At 42.1% G+C, this 14,324-nt stretch overlaps 1 protein-coding gene across 1 annotated transcript in view; it reads right to left on the bottom strand.

The window, feature by feature from the left end:
• The window catches only part of PLB1 (phospholipase B1), a 76,588-nt gene that overhangs the window by 20,855 nt on the left and 41,409 nt on the right, over positions 1-14,324 (bottom strand). Inside the window, exons 18-22 of the mRNA XM_054993242.1 lie at positions 11,701-11,759; positions 9,333-9,406; positions 6,302-6,345; positions 4,668-4,776; positions 1,055-1,106 (exon numbers count right to left, since the gene is read on the bottom strand). Of these exons, the coding sequence (XP_054849217.1) occupies positions 1,055-1,106; positions 4,668-4,776; positions 6,302-6,345; positions 9,333-9,406; positions 11,701-11,759 (338 nt within the window). The remainder of the gene's footprint in view (positions 1-1,054; positions 1,107-4,667; positions 4,777-6,301; positions 6,346-9,332; positions 9,407-11,700; positions 11,760-14,324) is intronic.

Below are 14,324 nucleotides of genomic sequence, written 5' to 3'. Positions count from 1 at the left end.
GTTACAAGCCAGAAGGAAAGCCAGAAGGAGTTCAGACCGAGTTCAGACGGTCTATGCCTATGTTGCCAGGGGAATTGATTGAAAGGCACCAGACTGTCTGGCTTTATGCACGGCTGACGAATGCCACGAAGAGGGCTTGGAATGAACACATGTTCACCAGGAATGGGGCCTCACAAACAGCTTGCTTGCGAACAGCGGATTGGACTGTTTGTGGCTTTTTTTTGTTCATATTGCTGTTCATGCCCATCTCTATTCTCAAACACTCAAGTCACCAAAAGTGAAAGCCACATCTTTTCCCTGTTTCTCTCCTGCCTTAGGGCTTCAGTCTGTCTGCTCCTCCCAATCAGTTCTCCAAAGCAGGCAGTTATTGCCATAGAGGACAAGGGGAACAAATTGGATGAGAGTAATCCCCTTGTTTCATAAAAGTGAAGTGTGGCAAGAAGAGGAAGAGGTAAGGAAGCGGGTGGGCAGCCACAGAGTAAAAAAACCTCTGAAGTTTTTGCTCCAACTTCCCACCGACAGCAGCAAGAAGGCAAAGGAAGGGACTCTTTTTTTCTTTTTTGCAAAAGTGAGTGTGTGGAAAGGTTGAGAATTCAGGCAGCAGCCAGCCAGTATAATCAGCTGCACTCTCAGTGGGGAGAGGCCTTCCAACCGCTCTACAACTGATCCGCCACCCACTGCTGCCTGAGTGAAACCATTGCCTCTAACTCTAGAACTCTGAAGATGTAGGGGTAGCCAGGTAGCTGGCTGCAGGGCAGTGCCCAATTCAGCATGCCCCATGACTTAGGATCCCCCCTGCCAGGAATTCCTTCTTTCAGAGCCCAAGAAAACGCATTCAGAGCCATTGCTGCTGCTGTTTTTGAACCACAAGCTCTGTTTATGTAGTTGCAGTACGTTAAGAAGGTCACTGTTTGGAAAACATTGGTGGAATGGAGAGAAAGTGAGTGCAAGAGGCAGCAAAGACTCTCCCACATGTGAAACTCCAAGACCTAAAGATTACAATCAGAATACCACCACCCCACTCTTATGCACAGATTCTGCAGCAGAGACTCACAGGATCATTCTTCATCAAGTCAATTAATCTTCTAGCCTGAGATGAGACATCCCTAAACATAAAGAAGGATGGGTTAGAATTTCGTGATGACTATGACACAATTATTGACTTTTGTTTTAAAGTGATGCATGTATGTGTTATGGCAGGCACCATACCAAAGTGGAGTCCTTCCTGTGTGAGATAAAGAGGAGGAATGTCTTGGCACTGGCCTCCCACAATTTAAGTATTTAAATCAAAAACTGTTAATTACAAATAGGCCTGCTCAGCGCATGAAGGGCACCCTTTAACTGATTAATCAGTTAGATTAACTAGTTTAAATCTTTTGATTGAAAAATGTTGCAGCTCTGCTCTGAGATTTCTTCATTGAACTCCATAATTCAGGGATGTCGCCCTTTAGAACCTGTAGGCCTGAACCATTCAAAGTAGCCCAAAATACTTTGTACTGATCATGAATTTTGTCTTTTCTTCATAATCTGTTTAGCATGAAGTGGATTGTGACTCTTGCACATTTTGCTATATTTGAGAAGGTATGGTATAATGAGACTGGACAGGTGCAGTTTCATGTTGTGATATACTGACCATTATGTAATAGTTTGCCATTATTCACGTAGCACTCTATATTTCACTTATCTGACAGTGTAACATGACATAAAACGGTGACTCCTAACAAGATTTTGAATTTCCCTGCCACTGCCAGAAGCACCCAATGATGTGGGAGGGAAAATGCACAGCATGCTGACTTTAGGACACAGGATCCATTTTTACTACATGTTGAAGAAAAGGAGTGAGAGAACTCAGTCTGACTACAGCCCTGTTTTCCTCAAAACACAAAACTCTATCCTGAAAGGTTGCAGTGAAGCAAACCAAAGAAAGGGGATGTGCACCTTCCACGGTACAGCCTTTTCAGGAAGAACGCTTTTGTTGCTTAATAATGTACCTTCAGGGAAAAGAAACCCTTGATGTGTAAATGTTATTGTGTGCCAATGAACAGTTGACTGCAAGGACTCTGCCAACTGAGATAATCACTTTTCAAAAAGCAATGATGATAACGATAACCGTCAGCATGATCAGCCCTGCACCCTGCTATTGTGAGTTATCACCCCAGTAAAAATTATTGTTATTATGTGGTGTATCATCATGTATGGTACAAACTGTGACTGACATTCAAGAGATCACTATATTTTCTAAAAGGTAAAAAAGCCCCTTATTTTCTGTAGGTGAAGAGCTAGGTACCACATTTTAAAAAATGCAACTAAACTCAGCAGAAATGCTGTGTGGGACTACATACACAGAATCATAGAATCATGGAATCATAGAATCATAGAGTTGGGTCCTCTAGGGTCCTCTAGTCCAACCCCCTGCACAATGCAGGAAATTCACAACTCCCCCACCCCGATTGCCCCAGTGACCCCTGCTCCATGCCCAGAAGATGGCAAGACACCTCCAGGATCCCTAGCCAAACTGGCCTGTGGAAAATTGCTACCTGACCCCAAGGTGGCAATTGGCATTACCCTGGGCATGTAAAAAGGCTATGAGAACTAAGCACTGATGTAACCCATTCTGCCCCCTCCTTCATGATCTGCCCAAGTTCACAGAATCAACATTGCTGTCAGATGGCCATCTAACCTCTGCTTAAAAACCTCCAAAGAAGGAGAGCCCACCACCTCCTGTGGAAGCCTGTTCCACTGACAAAGAGAACAGTGATTCTCGAAAGCTTATGCTACAGTAAAGTTGGTTAGTCTTAAAGGTGCTACTGGACTCTTTTCTATTTTGCTACTAGTACTAACATGGCTAACTCCTCCTATGTTCCACTGAGGGACCGCTCTGTTAGGAAGTTCTTCCTAATGTTTAGCCGAAAACTCTTTTGATTTAATTTCAAGCTGTTGGTTCTGGTCTGACCTTCTGGGGCAGCAGAAAACAACTCTATGCCATCCTCTATATGACAGCCCTTCAAGTACTTGAAGATGGTTATCATATCTCCTCTCAGTCGTCTCCTCTCCAGGCTAAACATTCCGAGCTCCTTCAACTTTTCCTCATAGGACTTGGTCTCCAGACTCCTCACCATCTTTGTTGCCCTCCTCTGGACACGTTCCAGCTTGTCTATAAATTGTGGTGCCCCAAACTGAACACAATACTCTAGATGAGGTCTAACCAGAGCAGAGCAATACCATCACTTCTTGTGATCCGGACACTATGCTTCTGTTGATGCAGCTCAAAATATTTTAAATTTCTTGAGAGACCAGCCTCATAAAAAGCCATTAGGATTTTGCCTTCTCAACATGAAATAGCTGTATTGAAAAACTGTACTCCAAGGGAATAGACTACAATTTCTGAATAAAAGCAGAATATCTAAAAAGCTTCTTCCTACATGGGGATTGTAAAATTTACAGCTTTAAAATCCAGACTGTGGGAACTTTTGCATAGATCTTTCTGAGCAGAGCTCTGTGCAAGATCCACCCTTGTTGAAGGTTGCTGCCACATAACAAGAATTCTCTGCATTGCTCTCACTGCCAGTCTCTGACGAAGAGAGCTGTGGCTCTCGAAAGCTTATGCTACAATAAAGTTGGTTAGTCTTATAGGTGCTACCAGGCTCTTTGCTATTTTGCTGCTACAGACTATCACAGCTAACTCCTCTGGATCTACTGCCTGTATGAATGCAGAAGCATTCATATTGGCAGTGGTGCTTCTACATGGGAACTTTTGTTGTACTTTCCTGCCATTAGCTGCTCTCAGCCAACATTTTCCCTACTGTGCCCCAAATGTTTTTTAAAAATTGGTAAATGCAATAGTGCTTTAGTACCAAAAAAAAGCGCTCTCAAAAAGCTTTCGGGTGCTACATCAGGGAAAATAGTGGCCAAAGTGGGATGAAAATGAGCATATTGAGAATGGGGAAAACCAGGAAAGGGGATGAATTTTTAAAAAAGATTCTCCAGGTTACAAGCAAAGGTAGAGTAAAACAGCTGTAGGGAAGCAACTGAAAATACAAGTTGTTTCATGGTCTGGTCTAATTCTTGTCTTCTGCAAATTAGCTTCTCACTGCTATCCTCTCATATCTCACACACAGAAATGGCAACAAGCTGAACCACATGGTGTTGGACAGTCTCTGCTGCTGTCCACACTGGGCTGAGGATAGGGTCAAAGAGCCTTTGCTAGTGCCTTGAAGAGCCTGCTATTTACCCTGTGTGGAAAGGAGGCAGCTTATGGATACAAAGTTGTGAGGCCTTCAGCCATCGTGCAGTTCAGAAATAATTGCTGATGGAAAAGATTTGTGATCTTCAGATAAAATGACTGCTTTCCAAATTAAGTTTCTGTGATAGTGCCATTAGTCCAGGAGGCTGAACATATCATTTTTCACATAAATAGTCCTACTTACAAACAACCCTTCTAAATCCAGTCCTTTCACATAGTGCTGCCAACTTTCAGATGGTAGCTGGAGATCTCCTGGAATTATAACTGATCTCCAGGCTCCAGAGATCAGATCCTCTGGAGCAAATAGCTGTTTTCGAGCGTGGGTGCTGGCATTATGAGACCCCTCCTCTCCCTAAAGCCCACCCTCTTTAGGCACCCAAAATCTCCAGGAATTTTCCAGTCTGGAGCTGGCAACCCTACTTACTCAACATGTGCTCCTGCCACAGCCTGGTTCAGGCCGGCATTAGTTGTTTGTTCCTTTCCTTTGCCAGTGGAGAAGCCTATGAGAGAAGGATTGAACTCACGAAGTATATCTGGAGAAGAAGAGATATACCATGAAATGCAGATTTACACACTGGGTTTCCTTTTGGATATGAAGCATACTATTGAAGTGTTGCAACCACTTCAGCATTATGAATGAAAATCACTAAGAAATACCACAACAAGTATTATAATCCCACTGTATACATCTATATCATGGCCATATTTATATAGAATAATGTGCTCAGTTCTGTTTGAACCTTTTCAAAAAGAATATTGTAGAACTGGAAAGGAACTATCCAAAGGGACTATATAAATAATGTAACTATATAACTATATAAATAACATAAACACACAAAATAAATTCAAATGGTTGAAATAATTATTATTTGCCAGCTTGATGTGCCATATAGCTTCCAATGCACAGTTCACAATGTTGGAACACCTTTCCCATCAGGAAAAGGCTATAGAATTGTGTGTGTGTGTATTAAAAAAAACTCTGTTGTGTCTCCACTACAGTAATTTATCAAATTAAACACTGAATGAATGGATGGATAAAAAAAAAATCTCTTTCCAATTCTGCATAAATACTAGTGCTCTAGAACTAGTGCTCTAGAATTATTCTGGAAGATTGTATATCATGACAAACAAAAGACAGTACCTCTTTACATGATAGGATTAATTTTAGAATTCACTTAGATAGTTCTAAGTGGATAGCAAACATTTTATTTCATTTTAGACTGCTCTATTTTATGTGTTGTTATGCCCTAGATTGCTTTTATTGACTATTTTTATTGACATGTTTTTTTTACTGACTTGGATTTTTTAAAATAGGTATGATTTTTTGGGTCTGTCTGTTTTTGTGTTATTGTTGAGCCGCCTCATGCAGGTCTGGAGAAGCCACATAAAAATTTTCTAAGCAAAATAAAAATGAATTGATCGAGGGGTACTGCAACTAGCCATGCTAGCAAAATAGAAGCTCCATGTGTTAGAGGCAATATAGCTCTGAGTACCAGAGTCACCGTTCACAATGGCTGAAGGCTACCATCATATTGTTGAGCTTCTGAAAGCATCTGGGTATTCACTGCTGCACACAGATGAGCAGCATCTATGGAAATAAAGAGTTGGGCATTTGGAGGAGAGGGTTTGTCTGCCATCTCCAACAGCCAAACTGATGCTTAAGATCCACAGTTTACTAGTGTTTTGGTATCCATTGGCTGCTCAGCTCAGCCCTTGAACAGCTTTTTCCTCCTGTCCATAAAAATTAAGTAAGGAACCCTATGACTAGCAAGACATTCGTTTAATTCATTCCAAAAATCATATAGAGCTGGATAATAATTTTTAAAAATGCCAGTAAGAATATTGAACTAAGACGCTAGGAAATTATAAAGCATACTGTTAAGTCATACACAGCAAATTACAGTTTAGGCTGCTAGGCAGCTTTTTTTCTATTTTCTGGTGCTGACACTGAGTGCTAAGTGATTTAGCCTGCCAGCCTGTTAAACCTTTCCTCAAGTCAGCTCTATAAATTATGAAAGAGCTTCACAAATATACCAGCCTTCAGAAACACACACTTACTTGCTAATGTTGTGACTGTGTTTATGTTTTCATTTCCACCAACGCTGCAGAATGAGAACGAAGCGGGGAGGAAGCAAAAGCAGATAAATAGATAAAATAAATTTAGATAATTTTCTTGGCATAAGTAACAGAGTGCCCCCTACTGATGTCTTCAGTCCTTAGCAATTCTGATCGTGACTATTGTTTATGCTGTCTTTTGCAAAGGAATGGGATTTTATGGTACCCCAATGCGGGGGGTGGGGGGACCTGCTTCCCAAAAGCAATGAACTCGGGGCAGATATAACCCATGTGGAAGACATCAGCAACTTGCTAGAAGCATTGTTGCTAGTGGTGCTCACATACATCAGACTGTTGTCCCAGACCAAGACAAAAGAAATAAGAGATCTCCTACAATTTTCATGCTTATTTAAAGGAAGACACATGAGCTCCAAATGTAAGTGAAGGAGCAGTGCTGGGAATGTTACTGCTTCCTCAATGTGATATTTGACAGTTCTAAGTTGCCTTCCCCTTCCCCTTTCCCCAGCAATTTTCTGGTGAAAATAATATGCCAAATGGCAAAGGAGTATCAGCCAATGGGCTGGCACCATGGTTCAAGTGGTAGAACATTTGTTTGCATGCAGAAAATCCCAGGTATCTCCAGGGGAAAAAAGATTAGGTAGTAGGTGACATGAAAGACCTCCACCTGAGACCCTGGAGAACTGCTGCCATTCATAGTAAACAATCCTGACCTTGATAGATCAATGGTCTGGCACAGTATAGAGATGCCAGGGTGATTAGTGGAAAATTCCCACCCACCCACAATAGTTTTTATTCAGTCAGGCTCACACACCTGCTTTTTAAAAGTAAAAAAACCATGGATACCTCATTGTCTAAATTCTCAGCATCATGTCTATTCTATGTTGAGACAACAGTGGCTTGGTCAGACTAAATTAGCTTCCAGGCTGAGTATGGACCTGAATGTAGTTTTTTGTGCAAACCCAGCACTCTATGCACTTTACCATAACTGTCTGCAATCCCTATGCAAAGCAAATAAGCAGAAGATATACTGCAGCGGTTGTGTGAATGCAGAGACCACATCTATAGAACTACTGCTGAGGATCTTATTCTTTTTGACTCAAGATGGGGTATGGTGTGCAAGAAATAGAAATCTGACAGCTGCTTCTCATGCTATCTTTGAAAGGAACGTAAGAACTCTCAGAAAAACATAAATATGTTTGAAGAGGCATGAAAATGTAATACTAGAATAAAATAAGTCAGAGAGCATGTGAATGTTAGGCAATAATTTTGAGACTGTTGGGGAATCTTTTTATCAGAGATATGCATACATATTCTAGTGCAGTAGTACAGCCTCCATCCCCTCCATCCACTATGTCCTTTGTCTTCTACTGACTTGCTACCTAGTGCATCACCTAACATTCTTCTCCAACTTTGTTAATTGAAGAAGTACCTCATTTTTCTGATATTCTTACCTGTGTGACTTGGATTGTAATTGGGATGGCTGTAATGAACTGGTGAAATTTATATTTTCAAAGGGAAAGACTTGGTTTTTAATTTTCTGCTCTCAATATGCTCTGGTTCAATTTGAAGTCTGGTTTGCATCTATCACAATGGAATTCAATGAAGTCTGTGCCATTGTTAAGTCTCAATTTTAATTTAAAGAAAGTTATGACTTGCAGACTTTGGGCTTTTCCATTGTGCCTGAAACATCACCCCTTCTACAGGGCCTGATTCAGATCTGAACTGCAAAATTGGGGGAGGAGGGGCTACAGCCTCTCCTTCTACATCATTTTCCTGAGCCAAAATGGCCCTGGGGGTGCTTTTTGTGCTCGAAGGGGCTAGGTATACAGTAATCAGTACACATGCTACCCGTAAATGGGGAAATGATGCTCCCCCAGATAATTCCAAAACTAAAGCAAAAGGGAATGAGGCTTACCAGAGCTGCAGAGTTTTAAAAGGAGGCTGGTGGCAGCTAGAAGGGCTCTTTTGGAGATCAAGTGGGGTGGGGTGGGAGGGGAGGGGAATCCACTCTGTCTGCTGCCTCCCCCCCCCCCCCGCGTGCGCTTCACACCGATCTTCCACTGCGGTGTAGACCTTGCCTTCATTTTGGGATATTGCCCTCTCAGTTATGCCACTGCCTTCTTGCTTATTTATGCTCCATTTCTGCTGTTGCTGCCTGCAGCTGCCTACAACTGCCTGCAACCAAATAATCCATCCCAGCAAAGTTTGGCTCCCCAGATCCAATTTGGGATTCTTCAATGTGATCCAGCATAGCCAGGTTATCAGACCAGCATAAATTCCACTATTTAGCTGGATCATGAATCCCAGATAGCACAGCCCTAATGGATTCTATGACACAGCATCCCTGCTGAGCTCCCTCCTGTCCTCAAACTCCACACTGCCCAGAATCCACCTCAGATCCCCAGGAATTTCCCATCTTGGAGTTGACAATCCTAGGGCCATGAGAACAAAAAGATGGCAAAAGCAAATGGTGCAAATGAAGAATATTTATTATCCAGGTAAAATTCCCTATGTTTTCACTACAAAGCTTCGTTACGGGATACAGGACAGCCTTTTCAGCCTGCACTAAGGAATCTAGGAAGCGGTCTGGTATTCAGTATGCCAGGTGCCTTTATGAGAGCCTGCCACTCCAAGCTGTCAGAAGGAGCTGAGAAGGTATCAATAAACCTGACAGAAGCCACAATGGCCTCCTCAATAGTAGCAATTTTCTCATCCTAAAACATCTTTCTCCCAGCCCCAACTCCCTGTCTTTACAGTTTCTTGCAAGATAACTGGAGAGATGAAATTAGTTTTATAAAATAAAGACTGTTCACATGCTAAAACTGAACACATTGCATACTATTAAGGAGAATCCTTATTGGTGTTAATGGATATCATTAACAAAAAGGTCACAGATTACATACTGCATTATTTATTGGAGGTCCTTGATGTATGGTTGAATTTTTTAAAATTTTTGAAATCTGCCTTGCAGGCAATAAAATAAAATCTCAACATTTTGGTTTATGGCACTTACCTCCATGAAAGTCCTCGATACTGTGTCAGAACGTCTAAGACATTGAGTCGTGAAGATCCTGCCCCATTTGCTGCCTAATGTTAGGGAGGACAAAAGGAATTCAGGGTCATTCTTGTAGCCATTGGGAATTATGGACATTCTTAACTTGCTGTCTAGTTTATAATGAAACAGCCAAAACCAAGCCTTTGTGCATGAGCCCCTAAAATGTTAATTCCTCCTTGGAGAACCACTGCCATCAATCTGCTTCCTGATGAGATAAGAAAGGGAAGTCACACAAACTAAATTTACTGGAAGCCTACTTATGGTTTCCAGGCTGAGCCTCAGCCGAAGAGTTCACATCCAGTGGGAGGGTTGGGGCAGAGACATAATGTGGGGATGTGTGTGAGACAAGCATGCTAACATCACTTCTGGGGGAAACCCAGAGGTGACAGGGGTAGCTCTAGGAACCACTGGAATTTTCAGCAATCCCTAGTGCTTCCATTGTCACTTCAGGGCCGTTTCCAGATGGCTTACCTGAAGCCGCTCCATGCCACAATGTTGTGGATCGTGCCGGGGAAAATGCGAAATATCGCGTTACGCAAAACTCGCGTGAGAAAACGCGATGTTTCGCATTTTCCCCGGCAGGATCAACAACATTGTGGCATGGAGCGGCTTCAGGTAAGCCATCTGGAAACGGCCCTGGTTTTCCCTGGAAGTGACATCATCATACTTGTGACACTGGTGAGTTTTTTAATCCCCATCCCCCCACCACTTGGACTGGTGGGGGGCAACAAGAGGTTGGGCCAGAGGATCTCCCACCCCAACTGACAGCTTGGCAGCCCTAAGCCTCCTTGACATCAAGTAGCACAAAATGGTACATATACAGACTTTTAAAATCATATTCCCTGCAACGTTTTACAGATTAAAATAGAGATATTCCTGTACATGACTAGGTAAGGGTATGTACGGAGGTAGCAGCACAGTCTGGCAAATAAGGGTGAGTCTAGCACAATCCAGACCCAAACTTGTCATAAGATGAAAGCAGGAACTACCATAAAACTGCCTCCAGATAACAAATGGAGGAAGTGAGCAAGTCATCTGCTGTGTAGTGGTTAGAGTACTAGACTAGGATCTGGGAGACTCAAGTGTTCAAATCCCCACTCTGCCATGGAAACTTGCGAGGTTGCCTTAGGCTAGTCATACACTCTCAGTCTAGCCTACTCCATAGGGTTGCTATGAGGATAAAATGGAGGGGGGAAAGGAAGAACACTGCTTTGGGTTCCAACTTGGAGAAAAGTTGGTGTATAAAAGAAGTAATTGAGTACATACATACATACATACATACGTACGTACATACGTACATACATACATACATACATACATACATACATACATGTGTATATGCAGTATATTACATTTATACCACTTGTAAGAGATTGATATGATTTTACAGCTGCTGAGGAACTGGGAGTCATAGCAACATCTCAGCATGCATCCATATTTAACAACAGTGCATCCATGGCACAGAAATCTTAAGCGGGAATAGCAGATAATTAAGAAAGTAGCTCTGAGCATGTGCAAAGTGCTCTCCCATTCCTACTGAATAATGGCAGTCTCCTTTTCCTCACTACACTCAGGGCCAAACTAGATGTGAAGGTGTCCTTGTGGCTGCCACAAGGCTGCCAGCGCCCTTTGAAAGTCATTTTTAAAAGCCTCACAAAGGCTTAGTCCTGATTGGGCCCACAACTTGGCAGGCGGAGGCACTCTTGTCCACTCCCCCACATGCCTTATATATCTTTATATCATTACAAAATGATAACAATCTGAATTCCCAGCTGCCATTTTTTTTAAAAAGTCTCTTTTGTTGCAGAGATATAAAGGGAAAGGCATAACTGCAGCTGGTGAGCTTTACATAGTTGTTACGCATTGCGTACATATGTCCCAATACACATCAGAAGAATATAATTTTAAATGCTATGGCAGTAGTTTAGAGAAGCTCCAGATATGACATTGCTCATAGGCAGTGGCACACTGAAATTGGCCACAGTCCACTTCTTCTCTGCACTAAACCTTCCATGTAGCCCCTGTACAGAGTAGTCATCTGTCCAGTTTAGAAGTAGGCTGAAATGTTCTTTACCATGTGTTTTTCTGTTTGAGTTCTAGGAACATATTTGAAATGTGCACGTTTGAATTAATTTCCTTATATCAATGAAAAATGGCTGCAAGAGGTGGTAATATCTCTAGCTCAAAGGAGAGAATAGGACCAGGAGACAGCATGGATAATTCAGTTAGCCATGAGCAATTTTTCTCCCTTCCTTCCACAACTATAATTCAAAAATGTCTTTTTACCACTAAGTTTAATAGAGGCTATTCAGAGATCTGTACTTACGGTTATTGAGTCCCCAAGGGCACCTATCACTTTAATGTCTGCTGGTCTCAGCTTGTGAACTATAAAAAAGAAATAGAGAGAAAGATTAAACTTTTTCCCTCCAAAGAAGATCTTCTGCATTAAGGATATATTTCTTTAGGACAAGTAGTAAGATGTTATTTAAAATTCACATTTAATTACATTACTCTTTTAGCCTCTGGTGCAACTAGTACCTGCTGTGGATATCTTATTCTGCTATAACTTTTTCTCCCAAGAAATCAGAGTCACATTGTTGTCTCACACATTTCTAGCAAGAATATTTTCCTTTTATTAAAAAAAAAGAAACCACTAGTAACTGGCAGCAGTTTGGCATTGTGAGAAGGCCGTGCATTAGCACTGAAACAGAAAGCCCCATAAAAGACTGGCCCTGGCTGTCCTTGCGCCAACTCAGACAAACCAGATTTGAGTGGAACTAGCACACTCAACTGATTGTGGAAAATAGACTGGGAAGGGACCCTAGCTAAGTCTCAGAAAGAAATGTTGTTAAAATAGCCCTGGAGCCAACTGAGCCCAGTGGCCTCTGCTGAACCCATTGGGCAAGCTTATACATGTTGCCATCATTGCCGCAGCCTGAGCCCAAGTGGAGGCCCCTGCAGCACTGCCAGTGCCCCTGGAGCCATCAGGCTTAGCTTTCTTATGGTCATCAACGGTCCTCCAGGGCAGCAGTTAGGACTGGCAACCTCCAGGTAGGGCCTGGAGATCTCCAGGAATTACAACTCCATAGACTTCTTGGGCTTAGAGGATGTAACACTACTTAGCATTGCACTGTATGTCCTTAGTTTGGGATTAATTAATTAAAATATCTGTATGCTACATACTTCAAGAAGGAGCTCAAGGCAGCTTGTGAAATTGTTAAAATATAAAATAATAATAATTGTAAAACTATTCAGTAGTAATAAAGCAGAATCTGCAGATAGAAAAACCAGATAAAATACCTGTAAGCAGCAGATTAAACAAATAATACATACACAGAGGGAAAGGGGAAAACTTTGCTGAAACTCACCAGACTATCTGTTCCCCCCCCCCCCGCCATCTATCACCTAATATTTATTGAGCGTCGTGAAAGGCAAATAACTAAGGGGAGGGCATTTCATAACTGAAGTATCACCACAGAAAAGGCCCTGTCTTTAGTTATCAACCACTTCATCTCTGAAGGTGGTACACATGGAGCATCTTTATTGAGGATGTTAACTGGCAAGCAGACTTGTATGACCATGGGTGGCCCTCCAAAGTCATGTCCCTTCAATCTGAGTCCATGCTGTACTTATACAGTAGTTGGAATTTATGGGTGGTCTTCTAGTGATGGGGGGGAAAGCCCCATGGCGCAGAGTGGTAAGCTGCAGTACTGCAGCCCAAACTCTGCTCACAACCTGAGTTCGATCCTGGTGGAAGCCAGGTTCAGGCAGCCAGCTCAAGGTTGACTCAGCCTTCCATCCTTCCAAGGTTGGTAAAATGAGTACCCAGTTTCCAGGGGGTAAAGTGTAGAGGACTGGGGAAGGCAATGGCAAACCACCCCATATAACAAAAAGTCTGCCAAGAAAACGTTGTGATGCGACGTCCTTCCATGGGTCAGTAATGACTCAGTGCTTGCACAGGGGACTACCTTTACCTTTACTTTTACCTATTGAGAGGAAGTTGGGAATCCTTGGGGATGGGGATCTCCCTAGATGGCTCTGCCCCCTTTATAAAAGCAGCAGAAAGTGGAGAATCACGAAAAGAGATAGCAAAAAGTTACAATAGTCGTGAAAACCTAACGAAATAAAGATTTAGAAAAAAATACAAAATTATTCTTACTGTTATTTCTAATCCAACCTGCATGTATTTGGACCTATTCTTGAATTTTGACCCTATGAACTTTTTGAGTAAACTCTAAGAAAACTGATGGACTTTAGAAGTATTCATTGATCATAGGCGATACCATCATTATTTTGCACTAGCGCTTTATGTATAGGTCTGTATATGAAGACTGTGTGTACTAATATGTATTGAATGGCAATTTGAATTATGAAATAACAGTAACATCTTGCGATGTTTCCCAGTTGCTTCTTCAGATTGCCTTTCCCACTCGCAGCGTCTTTATCAGCACTTGAAAACCACAGGCATGCATAAACAATCTTGTTTTTTCCTTCCCAAACGCTCCAATTTTGATCAAATTCTTTTCTTTTTCCACACACCTTCTTCAAGCAAATCTTTTGCAGTGCTACTGGTAAGTTAGTTTCACTTTCCAATATTTTTTCCTTTTATCATGTTAGTCCCGAAAAAAGATAGCATCTTTACCTTCTTCCGTTCCTTATTGGGTTTCCATGCTGTTTTGTACGGTCAAAGTTGTTCAAATTCTTTTAAAGAGGCCTGGATTATGATGATCTTATGCCAAACTTTTGGCTCAAAAAGGGCCCTGCAGAGATCAAAGCTCCCCCATCTCCGAGTGGATCTCAAGGTGCTGGGAGAAATCCTTTATTCAGGGCTTCCCCCGCGCCGAGATCTTACACTCTCCGAGGATTGTAGCGTCCCAGCTCTTCTTCTGCCTGTAGAAGAGTGGCAGCAGGTATCTGGTGTACCTGTCCTGCCGAAAACAGGAGCCCTTG

This window comes from Eublepharis macularius, chromosome 1, assembly GCF_028583425.1.
Source record: "Eublepharis macularius isolate TG4126 chromosome 1, MPM_Emac_v1.0, whole genome shotgun sequence".
Lineage (NCBI taxonomy): Eukaryota > Metazoa > Chordata > Lepidosauria > Squamata > Eublepharidae > Eublepharis > Eublepharis macularius.
This window is presented reverse-complemented; position numbering and strand designations above follow the sequence as displayed.